Source organism: Geospiza fortis, unplaced genomic scaffold (genome assembly GCF_000277835.1).
Source record: "Geospiza fortis unplaced genomic scaffold, GeoFor_1.0 scaffold10, whole genome shotgun sequence".
Lineage (NCBI taxonomy): Eukaryota > Metazoa > Chordata > Aves > Passeriformes > Thraupidae > Geospiza > Geospiza fortis.
This window is the reverse complement of record NW_005054326.1, coordinates 6,602,389-6,619,362: the sequence shown is the minus strand read 5'-3', so window position 1 is coordinate 6,619,362 and position 16,974 is coordinate 6,602,389. Positions and strand designations below refer to the sequence as shown.

The 16,974-nt window shown below is 40.1% G+C and overlaps 1 protein-coding gene across 1 annotated transcript in view; it reads left to right on the top strand.

Annotated features, from left to right (window-relative positions):
- Positions 1–16,974, top strand: part of PKP2 (plakophilin 2) — a 37,831-nt gene that overhangs the window by 9,855 nt on the left and 11,002 nt on the right. The window contains exons 4-6 of the mRNA XM_005421063.2: positions 4,811–4,949; positions 7,545–7,752; positions 11,967–12,144. Of these exons, the coding sequence (XP_005421120.1) occupies positions 4,811–4,949; positions 7,545–7,752; positions 11,967–12,144 (525 nt within the window). The remainder of the gene's footprint in view (positions 1–4,810; positions 4,950–7,544; positions 7,753–11,966; positions 12,145–16,974) is intronic.

Here is a 16,974-nt window from a genome sequence, read left to right as displayed (position 1 = left end):
CCTGCTGAAGTTTGGGACCCCCTTTTGCCAAGAGTTAACTTTATCAGAAGACATGAAACAGTCATGCAGTAACTTACAACCTAAGTCACAATACACAAAATTGTATTGGCAAATATTGTGTTCACAAGAGCCCATACAATATCAGCACTGTTTCTCATAGGAACAGGTCAGGAAAGTACCAGTGGGACATTTTGGAAATTGACAATTTCCAGTTAAAAATCCTCCATGGTTTCAAAGACACCTCTTAGTTTTTATAAACTTTATCAGGAGATGTGAAACAGTCACTGAGTAATTTACAACCTAAGTCACAATACACAAAATTGTATTGGCAAATGTTGTGGTCACAAGAGCCCGTACGATATCAGCGCTGGTTCTCACGGGAACAGGTCAGAAAAGTACCAGTGGGACAGCTTTTGGCAAATTGACAATTTCCAGTTAAAAATCCTCCATGGTTTCAAGGACACCTATAAGTTTTTATAAACTTCAGGCAGAAATTTTTCTGTAGCACCATCCCTCCCTAGAACAAGTACAAACTGCTCTGAATCCCAAGACCCCAGAGCCTCCCACTACCATGAGATCCTACATGCCTGAGGGAGTCATCTTAATTTGAAGCTCTGTTAGCTCCATGCCAAAAAGTCCCAAATCTACCCCCAGACTTCATGAAAATGGTTTAAAATACTGGAAAGGGTTGTTTGGGTTTTTTCCCAAAATTACTTCCCCCACCAAAAATTCCTTTCCAGAGAAGATTTCAGAATGTTTAAAATATGTTCCATTTTCAAAAGAGAACTTTTGTTATTTCTGAATTTCCCCTCAGGAGTGAATATCTTTTCATTTTAGAATAATTCTGAATGTTTCCAGAGCTGTTACATTTCAGTGGACAGAACAAGCCACTTGGTATACAGGAGAAGGTTACAGGTTTATTCTGGTTTTTGCTGCTGTTTCAGAATTCAAATAAGGATCCTAAAATTCCTGTTTAAGTTAATCATAGTGTAATTTACAACACTGTTATTAAGAAATGGCTTTTTTCCCATAACTGTGTAGCTGTTAAGTTCATTTTTCTGAAGACCTATCTTTCTTCTTTTTCTGACTTCCTTGCTTTGTGAGAAAAGGCATCACCTGACATCACTGCTATATGCAGATCAGGTATTTTCTGTTGTCAGCTACATGCTGTGTGTTATGATTATATTTGCAAACATATATGGTATTATGCTCACTTCTGTTCTCGATAGGAATTTTCATCTCTGGGTGATGCAGGACTGAGGAGATCTGACATTAATTATGTTGACTTTTAAGTATTCAGACTTTGCAGCTAGTAAGTCCAAAAAAACCAGCTGAGAGCTCACAACAGCTAAAGATTTTGGAGAAGTAGTACTGAAAATAGGTACCCAGCTTTGTTTTTCAGTAGGGAGGGCTTTGTTTTTCAGTACAACAATTTGCAAACATGAATCCCATTGATTTTATAATCTGCTTAACTTTTGGCACATTCTAGAATGCATTTCTGAGCCACAACCAACAATTTTTATCTTGAATTATGTGTAGGAGCAATTTTGGCTTTTCTTTTGCAGGTGCAGACAGTGGAGTCTGGTTGGCTGTCTGCACAAGCATCAACCAAAATATTTTAATACCTTCAGATGTAAAAATCAGTCTTGAGTCATTGTGCAAGTGGCTTTAATGTGACTGTGTTAACTCAGATGGAAGATTTGTGATCTGCTGGAAATCTTTGTGATGGCATAATCCCTTAAGTGCCAGTTTTTAGGTTCAGCATTTGCCAGAAGTGCTCTCAGTTCAAGGAATTTGTAGACACTCTCAGTTTTCTTGTTATTTCTCATTCTTTTATTTGAAGGTTGCATTTATCTGACATATTGCTACCTTACTTGTTGCTCCCTTAGTAATGTAAATAGGAGAAAAAAGATAAGCTTGTTTTTGGAGTAATTTAATTTTTCCAGAAATCTATACTTTTTTTTTTTTTAAATTCAGGCCACAGTTTAAGTCTTTCCAAGTGAATTAAGAGAATGTAAAATAGTTGTGTAAGTTTAAAGCTGTGTACAGCACTTGAAATGTATCACAAATGCGTTTTTAAACTTCCTGTAAAGGAATTAGCTCATGCTATGAAAGCAAAGTAGAAAAAATCAAAGTACAGAGATGCTATCTCTGTATCTTCTGGTGAAGTGAATCAGTTAAGAGCATGCTTATGATTAAGAGCTTAGAAAAGAGAGAGGCTCAACCTGAAGCTGTGTGAGAAATGTCTGCTTGCAGAATCTGACCTCTGAATGTGCTGAAAGCTGCCACAAAATGTATTTGTCTGAAAACTGGTATACTTTGGCAATTAAGCTGAAGTCAGAATCTGTCAAAACATTGTTCTGTTGAACAACCTTTGCCTGGCTGACCATTTGTTTGGTGTCTCTTCATGTGTCAGCCAGCCACAGAGCTAATTAAGTTTGCCTGTAAATACTTTGAGGGTGGGAACGGAATCTTTGCATCAAATTCTGTTTTGACAAGAGTTAGGGTGCTGCAGCTTTATGAATACCACTGAGGCTCAGAGATGGTATTGCATCCCTTATTGCTGCCAGATAAAACGTTAGGGAATGTTATTTTTATCCAGTGGAGAGCAATCCAAGTATGGCAGTGCGCAACAGGAGAGAAATCCTCTGCCTGCTGCATGAAGGGGTAACTGTGACTGGGGAGCTGCATTGTGTTTGCAGGCACCCTTGTGGCAGGGAGGAATGATGCATCTGACTCCATGTTCTCAGAAGGCTAATTTATTATTTTATGATACTATATTAAAGAATACTATACTATACTAAAGAATACAGAAAAGATGTTTACTGAATGCTAAAATAATGAAAGCTTGTGACTCTCTTTCCAGAGTCTTGACACAGCTTGGCCCCAGTTGGCCAATGAATGGAAACAAATCACACCAGAATCCAATGAAACAATCACCTGTGGGTAAACAATCTCCAAACACATTCCACGTGAGCAAAACACAGGAGAAGCAGATGAGATAATATTGTTTTCCTTTTCTCTGAGGCTTCTCAGCTTCCCAGGAGAAAATCCTGGGCGAAGGGATTGTTCAGAGAATGTGAATGCCACAGAGGTGGTGTGAGTCTCAGGGCAGAGGTACACCCCAGCACCTAGAAATGCACTGTCTGCCTGTCCGTGTGTCCATCTCAGCCTGGCAGTGGCTCCTGATGGACTTTCACTCCTCTGGGACACCCCTGGCATCCTGAGGTTGAGTTCCCACATAAATTCTCTGGAGTGCCCTGAGGGATAAGCTCATGCTTGACCTTGGGAAGCCCGTGGTTCTGTTCCTCTTCAGCTGCTGGTCAGTGAAATGCCACCATTTAGTACATCAGAGATGTCTGCTGCTCACAGAAGGTGATTGAATTTGGTCACAACACTCCAAAATTATTGCTGTGTCCAACAGGTAGACACGGTTGGTCACATCAGCAGGTTTATAACATGGTCTCAAAACCTTTGCTGATTTAAGACAGAGATAACTAAAACCAAAGTTTGAAAAGCCTGTTTTTCAGTTCCACTGCAGAGTAAAAAGAAGGAATATCATCTGGCTAATTTTCCACATTCCACTTTTCTGAGCATTGTTAATTATTATTTAATATTTCTTAGTTTAAAGAAAAAAATATTGCTTAGTTTAAAGAAAAAAAATTTAAAGTTTCAGGTTCAGTTAATCTACTTCCCAGGTGCTAATTTTAATGTAGAAGGCAATTGAGTTAAAACGTCTAACTACAGATTCATTTACTGAGATGATTATGAAGTAAACCATTCTGGTTCTGGTAGCTCTGCAGTAGGGAGTTATTGCCAATTACTGCTTGTTTTGCTGTGGGTCACAGACTGCCCTCTGGCTGGTGGCACAGCTGCTACTACAAAATGCTCTGGATTAAAAAAAAAAAAAAAGAATGTTCACATTCTTGTCAACTTTTCTCTCCCCATTTTTTTATCTGGGTGAAGCATATTTGAAACCAAAAGTAAATAAAAAGTCTGGGGAGCATAACCACCTGTCCCAGAGCTAATGCACCTGATTGTGCCATTAATTGTTTCATGTTCCATTTACTGGGGAAAAAAATGTGTTTAGTGACCTCTCTTTGCATTTTTTTATATGGTTGTCTAACACAATCCATCATTTAAGCAAACATGTTGGAAGGGAAGTGGTGGCACATATTTCTGATATTCTCTACATTGGCTTTCTACCACAGAATCTCTATATACTCAGTTTAATGAGTGGCATTCTTATTTTTCCCACCTGAAAAATAGCTTTGTCCGTCTATTTCAAACAAGAACAACTTCCTTTTTTGAAAAAAATGAGGTTCTGAATCCTGCATAAGTGTAGTCTGGGAGCTAAGACACTGATGAAAGGCATAAGGACAAATATAGAAAAAACAATCGTCTCACTATTGAGGAAAACATCAAAGTATCTTCACAGCCAGTAATAGTCACTCTGACATGGTTATGGCCTTCCTTTGGTCCTCATCCACTTCTTCATCCTTCCTTTCACATTCTTCATTCATCCACTGGATGGAAACACTGGTACAAACATCTACTGACATTTCCATTTTGTTGTTAAAACTTAAAGCATGACTTGCTTTCTCCAGAACCACACTTCTGTTTATGACTTTCTCTTCCCCCTGAATGTCAGTACCTCTGAAAGCCATTATGATATTTTCTGCTACTGGAAAGGAAAAAAAAATTCTAAGAAAACCTAGAGTCACATGAAAACCACAAAAATCCAATTTTATAAGACTGATCATTTTTCTGCAGTCTTTCTTCACTAGATCTCTCTGTCTATACTTTGAAGGAGCCCAGAAGTGGAGATGACCCTGGAGCGTGCAGTGAACATTCTGAAGAGTGAAAATACACAGTCCACCCCCAGGATCCTTGCTGCAGTGACTTTCATACAGCATGAGTGCTTCCAAAAAGCAGATGCCAGGAGAAAAGTAAGTAATTATTCTTTTGCCAGTTACAATCAGGCAGAGAAAAAAGATTCTATACTAATCTGTACTTTATTCTATTCTGTACTTTATGGCACTGTGTGGCATAAGAAAGAAGGCACTCTGAGTAACCTTATAGGACACTGATGTTAGATATTTTCTCTAACATGCATTTATGTGTTTTGCTGCAGATTCTTTTGAACCTACTCACTGTATACCCACTCATTTTCCCCCTTTTCAGCCAAACAAATTAATTCTTTCAGCCTTTATAAATCATGGAGTCTGAACTTTTTGTCAATATAGTTGCTCCTGCCTCCCATTTTTGACTTGCATGCAGAAATATCCCAAAAAAAAAATTCTGAGTACAGTGCAAACTTATCCAAGCTTCAGGATTTGTTAGGACTGCACAAATGTGTTAAAAAAGTACATGGATTAGCAAAAATGTTAAGGCTCATGGATTAGCAAAAATGTTAAGGCTAGAACTGTGCACATGCATTAGTACATTGTTTAAATTTACCAAATTTTCAAGATTTGAAATTTTCTCTTACAAGAAACTTAAGTCTCTTAGAAGTTTTTTGAAAGGGTCTATTAAAAATATTCTCTCTTCCTCTTCTTTAAATGCCACTACTGAACACAAATATGTCTCTCCTACTGAACAGTTCTGTACAGTCAAGTGTAAGGTGATTGTTTATTTTAACCATTAAAAGACATTATTACACCTGCTTTGGTTTGTAATATGCTCAGTAATCCCAGCCTTACTTCCATAATTATGTGCACACAGTCCAGTTCAGTGACAGCCAAACATCTCTCTGTCCTTTTTACTTGCTTTAGGGTACGTCAGAGTCAGTTTTGGGAGAAAATAACAGTACAGGTGTCAACCTTAACTTCAAACTGAGGACAGAGCTTCAGAATTGAATGTTTGAAAGTGGGTTATTAAACTAACCTCTCAGGCAGCTTCCCAAAAAAACAATGGCTGAGTAGTGTTCAGGTTGGAGCAGTCAGCCTGAAGCTGCCTTACATTTTCCTGTCTATCCCACATATCCTGTAATGAGCTTTTCTGTTTGGTGCCCATCAGATTTGTTCACGTTGGCATGGTCTTGTGTCCCCTTTTTAGCCTCTCGGCCTGCATTCTTTGTCTATTGTTCCCTGATATTTGAGAGTTTGTGGGTCTAGTGGTTTTTCTGTTTCTGTGAACTTCTCAGTATTTTGGTGAATTTTGTCTTCTAATGAAAATTCAGAAGGACCAGTCAATAGCTGTTGTAAATTCTCGGCAAATTAGGTTGAGATAGCACTCCTTTTACAAAAGCTATAAATGCCTTTAAATTACTGACAAAAAGTCTGCAGAAATATTTTAAAAAACCAAACAACTACAGTGTTGGTGTCAAAAGGGCTGATCTACTGCAGTGAAACAGGCTGATGTGCCTTCAGCATGCTCTGTGCACCACTGCCCTCACCACAGATATTCCTGTGTTCCACTCTGCTGGCATTTAGGTGATTGCTGAGTGATTGCAGGGGGAATCAGCTCAGCAGAGCAGGACAAAGAAACTGTGCCTTTTGTACAGGTGGATCACAGGAGAGGCTGCCAGGCTGTGTAGTTTACTCCATGAAGGACAAAAGGCTTTGTTGCATTCCATTTCTTCGTGTTGCCAACACCTGCTGGTTGCATTGAATTCTTTTTGTCGTTAAACTCTGGACTGTTTAAGACACTTGTCTCAGATTTCTGAGCCTTTCATGTGCTGTTGGTTCTGCACAAGGGTGAGTTTGTCCACAAAACCATATGGCATTTTGAGATGCTGGAGGAGACTGTTGGCAATGGTACATTAATGTAAGGTACTTCCCACAGTAAATTCATTCCTGAGTCAGCTCAGGCTTGCTTGTCTCATATCACAGTTTGTGTGGGATTCTTCATTCACCACAACAAACTATTTGTTTCTATACAGCTACTGTAAAATAACATCTTTTAAGGCCTTCATTCATTTGGGGCCAAAAGCTTGTTTTCTGAAGATTTCAACACTGAAAAGTAGTCTGTTCTTAATGTGACTAGTTTGGTAGATAGCTGGCTAACAATGCTTAATGCTCTACATTTTGGTGGTTATTTTTACTATTCTTCCTCTGTGTGGCATAGTTAAGAAGTATTAAGTATAATGTATTGGTTTTTAATACACTTTCAACACATGCATTGGGAAGAGCACTGTCTTCTCATCAGGCTGATTGCTGAGGAAAAAAAAAACACCTGTTTATAAATGTTCCAGAACTAAATCTCAAATATTCATTTCGCCAACATGGAAGCTAAAAGGCAGAGTGATTAAATGTCTTGTCAGAGAGTACGAATCTGTGGCAAAGCTAGAAGAGATTTAGCATCATTCTCTGATATTAATTATGAAAACATGTTGCCTCTCCTAGTTGTGGATTTTAAGTATTAGTCATACAAAAGCCCAGAGGTTAATAGTCATGTCCAAATGATTAATGATCTGTGCTTCAGGTCTCTCAAACAGGAGCAAATTAAAGGAGTCCCTATAAGTTTTGCTGGGGCAGGGGGAAAGGGGAGTTTGTCATTTACAGCATCTGAGCATTCTCTGCTGTGCTCTGTTTTCCTCACAGGTTTTCTCACTTGGTGGTATCCCCAAGCTTTTGCAGCTCCTTGAGGTTCAGAATGAGGACATTCAGCGGGCAGCGTGCGGTGCTCTGAGGAACCTGGTGTTTGAGGACAATGACAACAAGCTGGAAGTGTCAGAGCAGAAAGGGATCCCACTCCTGCTTCGCCTGCTCCGGCACACCAGGGACATAGAGACCAAGAAGCAAATCACAGGTAGTGTTTTCTCTGCAGCCGAGCGTGAAGTGCTTTAAGTAGTGCAAAAGCTTTCAGGGAGAGGTACATGATTGTTTAGTGACTAAATACAAAAACATTGTCACCTACTGTGAGCAATTCCCGGACGGTAAAATTCCAAGGTCATTACTCAAGACCAGTCTTTCAGTCAGGAACAAGAGATTGGGAACTGCAACTTCCCCTCTTAAAGCTTCTTCAGAGATGAAGTGAGTGTGCTTGCAGGAAGCTTTAATTCCTTGATATTCCAGAAAAGAAAATCAGGCTCCCTAGGGACCATAATTAATGCCTGCTGCTTACACAGCAGCTCAGCCTTCATTTTTTGACTCTGTGCTGACAGCACGTACTGGAAGTTCCTTGTTGAAGGCTGTCACCCAGAGCTGTCCTATGCCCTGGACAGAAAGTGCTTGTTCTATTCCCCACAAACCCCCTGCCCCAGATTCCTGCTTCATCCCTGCAGTCCCATGTGTCCCTAATGTGTCTCTTGGAATTCCACTGCTTGTGACCCACATTCTTTCTAATTAGCATGCAAAGGAAGAGCAGGCTTATATTTTATAAATGGAAAACATGAATAAATGAATGGGGATTTATTTCAAGTGAGCTTTAAAGACACCAGGAACAAAATCTATTAAGAGAACAGTGCGTGAAAAGATACTGAAATTACCAAACAGTCCTGTCCTGAAGCAAAGACATGTTGAGACTTTCTGTAATTCTGCATTCTTTAAAGTATTTGAAATACTCTGCTCTGTAAGCTTGAGAACAAAGCTTTGTATTGTTGGCTCTTTTTTAGCTCAGTTCTGCAGCTCTGCAATGTTAAAATGTTTTAAAGTTGTTCACACTCATCAGTTGCAGAACTGGGTCACATAGTAATTTACTGTACAGTGCCTTAACTCTCAGTGCTGTCACAGACCAGTGAGGAAAGCAGTGAAAGTGGTGGCAGAGTGGCCAGAAAGCCAATGCTCTTTCCTTGCTAGCAGTTCCATAATTTCTGACAAAAATGTTGAATGTGCCTGATAACTCACATGCATTTTGAGTTATATTATATTATATTATATTATATTATATTATATTATATTATATTATATTATATTATATTATATTATATTATATTATTTTTCTGTCTTCCCCTTCCCCAAGTGGAAATGGATAAAGGAACATTTTCTTTCAGCAATTACTGCTATCAGTGAATGTGAATATTTACTCACAAAACAAAGAAGACACCAAAAAATATTTATGCCAAGCAGGATGATGTAGTTTGTCTAAAGCAAAATATTATGATGTGCTTTCATGCCTATCAGTTGCAAAGGACAACTTTAAAAATACACCAAGAGAGAAGTGTTTCTTAGTTTGTTCAAGAACAAATGTGCAGCCAGGAGGAAATACACTGGGTAGCTTAGTGAAAATGCCACCAGGGCATACTTTTTGCCATCACTTGAACAGTTCTTCCAGCTCCCCAGCAAGCTGCAAGGAGCCTACAAGAGCAAAGGGCAGTCTGGATGAATAATTTCACCTCTTGCATTGCCTTTGGTTTCATACAGGACTAGTGGAATATCATATCTATGCAGGCAATCTCTCCGAAGTGTGCACTTCCAGGAAAAGGTTAATGTGAAAGATTTGATCTTACACCAGTCAGCACCAGAAGTCTGTTTGTCTTTCCTCATCCTGCTCTGACTATAAATTAGGGACTTCCAAATGTATGGCATCATATTCAGCTAAATGTCTTTGCCCATAAAAGATTCGTAAAATCATCTTGGTACCTGATAATACCTCATTGAACTGTAGTGAAAAACTCCTGGCCAAGGATTGAAAGCATGCAATAGATAATAAAGATGTCTAAGCTCAGCAGAGGGAAGTTTTTTGTTTCTACTGTTATGTGGGAAGCATGGTACCAAAGCACTCCACCTGAGAAAAGTATATGAAATCAGGCAGTTTTAGGAGAGAAGGAAATGAAAACTCTGAGATGGAAGTTTTCTGATACTGCACTTCATTACCTGTCAGAAATACAGTCCTGGTGCACTTGAGATAAGTAAATCTCAGCCTTAGAAGCTTATCTTTAAAGGTCAGTGGTTTATGAGGATCATCAGTGTTAATACAGACAAGCACTTGCCTAACATTAATCTGTATTTTATCATATGTTCTCAAGGAATACTTTGATGGCCTGGATTTTCTTCAGGACCCAGGCTTAGGAATACAGAGTGAGCCACTGTGCCTTCTTGTATTGTGCTGAGAAATGACTGAGAGCAACCCAAGTGTGTGGAGATAAATGCTGATTACAGCACGTGCCTCACAGTCTGTGAGTGCACCAAAACCACCAAACCAAAGCAGCTTTGTGCTGATGACAGGGGTTTGGGAGCTGCTGTGGGCCAGCCTGCCCAATGCCCCCCTGCAGAAAAGAGCTGCCCAGTTCCTCTGCAATTTCTGTGCTCATACAGGGAGAATCAGACCTGCCCAGCATCACTGAATTTGACTGAATTTGGGAGCTTCACAAAAGCATTGATACACATAAAGTAAACAGAGGCTCTGTCCTTTGGCACACAAGCTACTTAGAAATCTCTTAGGAAAGGAGTGAAGTTCCTCCTAAATTGTAGGAGAGGATTTCATTTGCAGGAGCTAAGACAGGACTGGAGTTTTGTAGTATTTGGAGAGCATACTGAGGAACAGAGAATAAAATGGCTGTGGCATGAAAGAACCATTTTAGCTTTTAAAGGTAAGCCAGATGAGCCTCCAGGGAGAAGCTAACCTCCTGATCCTGTTATCATGCAGCATAAATATAAGAAATGAAAGAAAATTTTTCCTGCGGGGAAGATTACAGCATGAGCAGAACTGTCATTAAAAGAAATGTAAATCTAAAAGCAGACCCCACCCCTTTTTCCAAATAACCTTCTAGGGGAAAACTGTGCTCCTAAGAACTTAGCAAAGGTGCAAGGAAACAATCCACTCCTAAAGACATTTCCTAATGCGCACAAATTCATCCACACCCAGAATACCACTGAGAGAATTCTTTTGAGCCCAGGGAGACAGTGCCTGTGGGTAAAGGTAGGGGTTTTTGTTGGAAAATTTACAGTGAGAGCACTATTTCAAATTTTCTTCTGACAATTCTAACTATCTGCCTGTAATTCCAAATGTATTTTTTCTTTTTCAAAGTATATTCTGCCCTTGTGCCATTCCTTGCATTTGTGCCCTTCTGTCTTAACTTGCTTAGCTTAGCAATGCCCTTTGGACTGCTTGTCTGTTTTCCTGTAAGCCTTACCCATCCTTCAGAAAAGCACATTCCTCCTTTCATCCCCTGATTCAGAGGCTGAAGAGCTGATCCCAGAAGAAGGAATGGGCTGCTTCTGGCTGGCTTTTGTTTTGATTTTACTGTTGCTCACAATCACCGAAATTAAATTCAAAGTGTAAGGAGATACAAAAGAAACATTTTTGTTGTTGTTCTTGTTGTGAGCTGATGAAAGGAACATTCACTAATACTCTGCCAGTGTGTGGAGGAGGAGGTCTGTGAAACTTGGAGCAGCAAGCTGGAGGAACAATGAATGTCTTTGTAGTGAAAAGCAGAAATACATGTTGTTTTCCAAGGGAAGAGGACTTTAAAAAGAATTGTTGTCTGTTGGAATAGAACATAATGGAACCTGTTAAATTCAACAAGATTATATTTGAAATTAGCCTTGGAGATTGTGAGTGGACAAGGTCTGTAGCATTACTGAATTATTTATTTAGTGACTAATGTCTGGACAGTAGCAGCCAGCTGGTGTTAAGAGCTTTCCCTCTTATGAGAAATTTTGCTATCAAGTGTTAGAGAAGCTTGGTAATGGGCATTTCCTGCCTTCCAGCAGATCTCCTGGAAACTCTCTGGAAATTTACCCACCTCCCATATATCCCTTTTGCAAGTTTGCTTTGCTACAGAGAAGGTGATTGCAGCAGATGGAGATTTGCAGAGCCATGGAAAGCTGCACTTCTTGGCTGGGAATTAAGACTGTGTAGAGATTTTACTTTATTCACATGGAGAACTGTGCCCCCTTTTTTGCTCTGTTTCCATGTCCCTGGATCAGGGCTGGTGAGCATTTACCAATCCCTTCTGCTTCTTTCAGATTATCAGTGCCAGGCAGGCTCTTCACTCATTAACACCAAGAGCTGTGAGATTTAAGTCTTCCAAAGTGCAGAGGAGTCTTTTTGCCTCTCTGATTTTCTTGTGGCTATTCCAGGTTTGCTGTGGAACCTGTCCTCCAATGACCAGCTGAAGCACCTGTTGGTCAGAGAAGCCCTGCAGACACTGACTGAGGCTGTCCTCATCCCACACTCAGGCTGGCCAGACAGAGATTACCCAAAATCAAGTGTTCTGCCTGACCCTGACATCTTCTACAATGCCACAGGATGCCTGAGGTGAGCACTCTGTCTACAACCACCCAAAGCAATGCTGATGACAAAACAGGTCTTCTCAGTTATTTTTGGATAAATACACAGAGTCCATCTCAGGCCACAATCACTTCTCATGCAAACAGATGGCTTAGAAAGGGGACATGGTACCTGCAAGCACATAAATATTTTCTGTTTCCAGCTGCTACCAAAAATGCTTACTTGAAGATATCATGTGTGCCTAAACTGATTAGAAAGTGGTTCAACTTAAATTATGGGACATCCATTTTTTAAAGCAGAGTGAGCCCTGTGCAGCCTTTTGCACAAGTTCAAGCAATTTGCAGCCATGGGATGGAGGAATAGATTTATAGTTGTGTATTTAGTACTGCAATCTGCTAATAGACTCGTGGGCACAGTAGCAGCTACTACAGAGAGACACCCAAGGCCTCAGTGAACACACCCCTAAATGGCTGAAGTATAAATATCACATCTTCAATAAAAACATCTTTAACAGTCTGTAAACTGGGGGTCCTTTGTGAGTTCAAAGTCATTGCACATTAAGTAAATTTACACAGTTAGAAATGCACAAAAGGCCAGAGTTTGAGCTGCCTAAGGAGTAATGTACAACTGCAAAGGCATGACCTGAGGTTTAAACTCCTTCTAGGAGTACAAGGAATTTAGTTTGGAATTTGGAGGCTGGAAAGGTGCCTATTTTGCCTCAGACATACCTGCTATGCTGACATGTCCTACAGCAGAGTAGTTGTATGTGTATGGCATTGGTTTTTCCTGTGCAATATCTCTGTATCTCACTGGTGTCGTTTCAGAAGACAAATGAATTGTAAGCTATACAAAATACTCAACAACAATACACCTTTTTCTGCAGGAACTCCTGTCAGCCCACTAACTGCTAATTAACTTCATCTCTAAGTAATAATTAACTTTTATTTACTCCGATGACTCAAAAACAAATACAAATAAATACTGACCACCCATAATAAAACCTCTCTAGCTAACACTTAGTGCTGCTGTCTAGGAAATTAAGGAGGTTCTCTTTGTTCATATTAATTAGCCCAAGCTGCATTTTATGCAGAAACCAGTCTGGCTGCTCCTCTCTTGGTGTTTGGACTCTGGAACTGTCTCTTCCCTATGAGGCAGCTGATGGGGGCACAGATAATCTCAGGTTTAGCTTGGTGTTGCTCTTCCTGAGCTTGTTTCAGCAGATTGACAGGACTTGTTCTGTGACAAGTAAGGTGTAACAGTACCTGGGTTCTTTTAAATGAAAGTGGATTCCTGAGTTAACCTTACTCTGGGCACAAAGTCAGTGCTTGGGGCTGCTCCAGCATTGCTGTGAGCTCTCCAGCTTTAGTTAAAAGTCTCTAAAACTGCCCTTATGTAGGTGCTTAAGTATACATTGCCTATTTTAAAAATACAATATCCACATTCTAATCCTTCTCATTTATAAGAGCTTCAACACTGAAAATTAGAAACAGAAAAAGAAGGGATTGAAAACTCCCAGGAAAAGATGATCTGCAGGATTGCCACATACTTTCTAGCACAGAATAGTTTTGAATGAGGCTTACCTATTTGTACAGGCTAAATAGCTGGGATCTTTAAGATTAATCAGTTTGCATTTCTTCTCTGGAAATTTACCCACCTCCCAGATTAGGTCACTAGAAGTATTCCTTCCTTATGTATTAGGAAAACACAAAATCTCTGCATCAATAAAAAGAAGAGCACACCATGGAGTAATGAAAGTGTGCACTTGAGGGAATGATGTCACTTATGAATATGTTAAAAGAGTCTACTTATTTGCCAGAATATAAATCTGTAATTAGTCTTCCCTTTTGTGATGCTAACATGTTTGTTGGGTGTGTTGATAGAGTCTATAGCCTGCAGCTCCTATTAGAGGGTAAAAATTGTGCTTTGAAGTGCAATACATTATGCACAGTACTGTACTTAGTTACAGGAGAATGCCAGAACTTCTTTTCAAAAATTTCCATACAACTGTTGACTGAAAGGGACAAGCACAGCCCAAACCCAACCCTAGCATCTGGTGGGGGCATATGCACTGCACCACACCATTACCAGATTTTAAATTAAATCTTCCTTCATCCTTTTTAAGAAAACAGCATCAGGAGAAGTGAATCCACATTTAGCAGATAATATTGCAGGTACTGTAAGCACTGGAATGAGAACATGACCAGACCAGTCCCCAGCTCCTTCCAGAAGTAGTGGGGTCCTGAATCTCTGTGCCACTGATAAGGAAGTCTGACCTTAGAAGGATTTGTTAATCCCATTCTCTAGGTCTGCATTTTGTCTTAAGACCCTGTGAGAAGCAAAGCTGTACAGAAACCACAGGTCACAAGCTTTATGTAGTTAAAAAAAACTGTGTAAACCACGGAATTCTGAATTGGCAGTTAAAATAAGTAACAGTGTTGTTTGGTTGTGAAATATGAGAAAATGCACTCTGCTTGGACCCACAGAGTTAGCCAAATCAACAGAGTTCACTGGCTGCCTGACAATAAGCTGAACAAGTAAAACTGGTGTATTAAACTATCTAGAGGGGTGTTACAGACATTTGTAGACAAGTCCTGTAGGATTTTAAAGGTAAAGTCACTTTTTCTTGGCCTGAAAGTCTTACACATAAAAGTTCTGCTTCTAGTTCCAATACAAAGGATAAAAATCTTCAAGATATTTCCCCATACTGCTCTGAGTCTGAAAGGATAAGATCCCAGCAGCATGTAGAATGCATAGGTTTGAATATTATCTATATACATAAGTGAACCTGTGGCATGGCTTCTCCTCTGAAAGGAAGGTTAGTGGAAGGCTGTAGTATCACACCTTGAAAGCTGATAATGGACTGGTTCCATTTTTATCTTGAAACACCTTTTCCCAGAACTTCTGCAATGCTGAACTTTTCCAAATTTATACACAGTTATCACATTTTCCCCTGCAAAACATTTAATTTAAGTGCTGAAGCTGCTGTACTTCCTTACAGAGCCTTCCTTTTTATCTGCCCTGTAACTGAACGTCCTGTGCCCCTATGTATTCTAGTTTTTCAAAACTTTGTAGACAACTGTTTCCAGGATAGTCAGTTTCTCTTCTCACCCAGTAAAATTAAAGTCATCCTTCCTTTTTCATTATTATTTTTTCACAGTTTGTCTGTCCCAGCCCCTGTCTGAGCTCCTTGTGAATTACACAATGACCCACAAGGACAGTGGAGAGCTGTGTTTGGAGGGAATTGTGTCACTGCAACCCAGGAGGCTGCAGAAACATCTGCTTCCATTTACTCTGGAGAGAAGCGAAGCCAAAGCTCTCCCCATGTGTTGGAAAGCTTGGACTCACAGTGGCAGCTTCTAAGAGAGAATGTAAAACAAGTGACTGATGATAATGAGTCTTTGAACCAAGGCCTCTTGCATAGCATTGCCATTCCTTTAAGTTTATTTCCATCCATTCTTATCTCCTCTTGCCTCCTCTTCAGTTTATCTGCTCCCCCAATTCCTGAAAGGAATTTTGGTACTTCCAACAGGCAGCTTGAAGCCTGGCACATCTAGTTACCGAGTGGATCCCTGATACCTTTACCTCCTTGGTGAATTTTTGAACTGTGCAAGGCATGAAGGGAATAGAATTTCCCAAAATGCTGTCTGGTAATTGAATTACATTCACATTACCAGTTTGAGCAGAATGAGTCCCAGGAGCAAAATCCTTCTTCTTATCAGGTACATGGACCATTCAGAGCAGTTCAAGAACCTTCTCCAACAGTCAGTGCATGACTCAGTGTTGGCTTAGAGGGAGTATTCCTTTCATTTGCTGCCATTTATCAGCTAACAGAACATTTATTATCATCATTCTGTTTACTTCAAAGTCACCCTTGGTTTAACTGTGTCAAATGTCTTTGTATCTGCCTCACGACCCTGGATCAAAATAACATTTCCCAGCAGGAAATTAGCTGATCCTCACCCCAGGACTGTGGGCAAAGAGCTATTTTATATCTGATTACAGTTGCACCATGCATGTGTGCAGGAGGGGACAGAAGCAGCAAATGCAAGATGAGATAAATGAGATGTGCAGATCAGCAAATGGCACAGTTTGGGCATGTCACCAGGATTACCACAGCCAAGCATGCCCAAAGTCAGGCATTTTTCATAAGTGGGTGCTGCCAAATGGTAAATTCTGAGTCATTTAGATGAGAGCATCCCCACAAGTGGCAATCTCCCCAAGGCTGTGTTCTCCTCACTTTTACAAGCACTGAGTATTTCAGGGCCTCCTGGAACTCCACTACAATAAAGTCCAGCTCCCAAGCTGGTGGGTGGCATTTCAATTGTCAGGAACCTCAAGTCTTAGGAAACCAAGATGAAGTCAGCTTTTAAATTCTCTAAGCAAAATGTCTCCATTGCTTCAAAAAATGTATATTTAAATGTACATTTCTGTGACACTTCTCAGAATTATTTTTTTTAACAAATCAAATTATATTTTTATTTCTTAGAATTCCTCAAGCTTCAGTCAGCAAACAAATTTAAGCAGTCAGCTGAGGTTTTGCCTGAAATGCTCTTGTCTGACCCTGTTTTGAGTAAGGTGGGAACAGCAGTGCTTGGAGGGGTGGGAGAGCAGGAGCTCTTCCCTTCGCAGTCCATGAAGTCACCCTAAGGACACAGGGAAAGGGGGAGAAAGGAGGAGCCACATGTGTACAGGTGTGCACAGGGACACACACCGATACCTGAATCTGGATGAGCATCAGCTTCTTAATGAAACAGAGCCCAGGAATTCATTTCCCTTGCAGAACAGGCCAGTCAGTGCCCCTAATTCAGGCTCTTCTCTGCCTCCTGAGCTAGAAAAACTCTTTACTCTGTTCCTGCT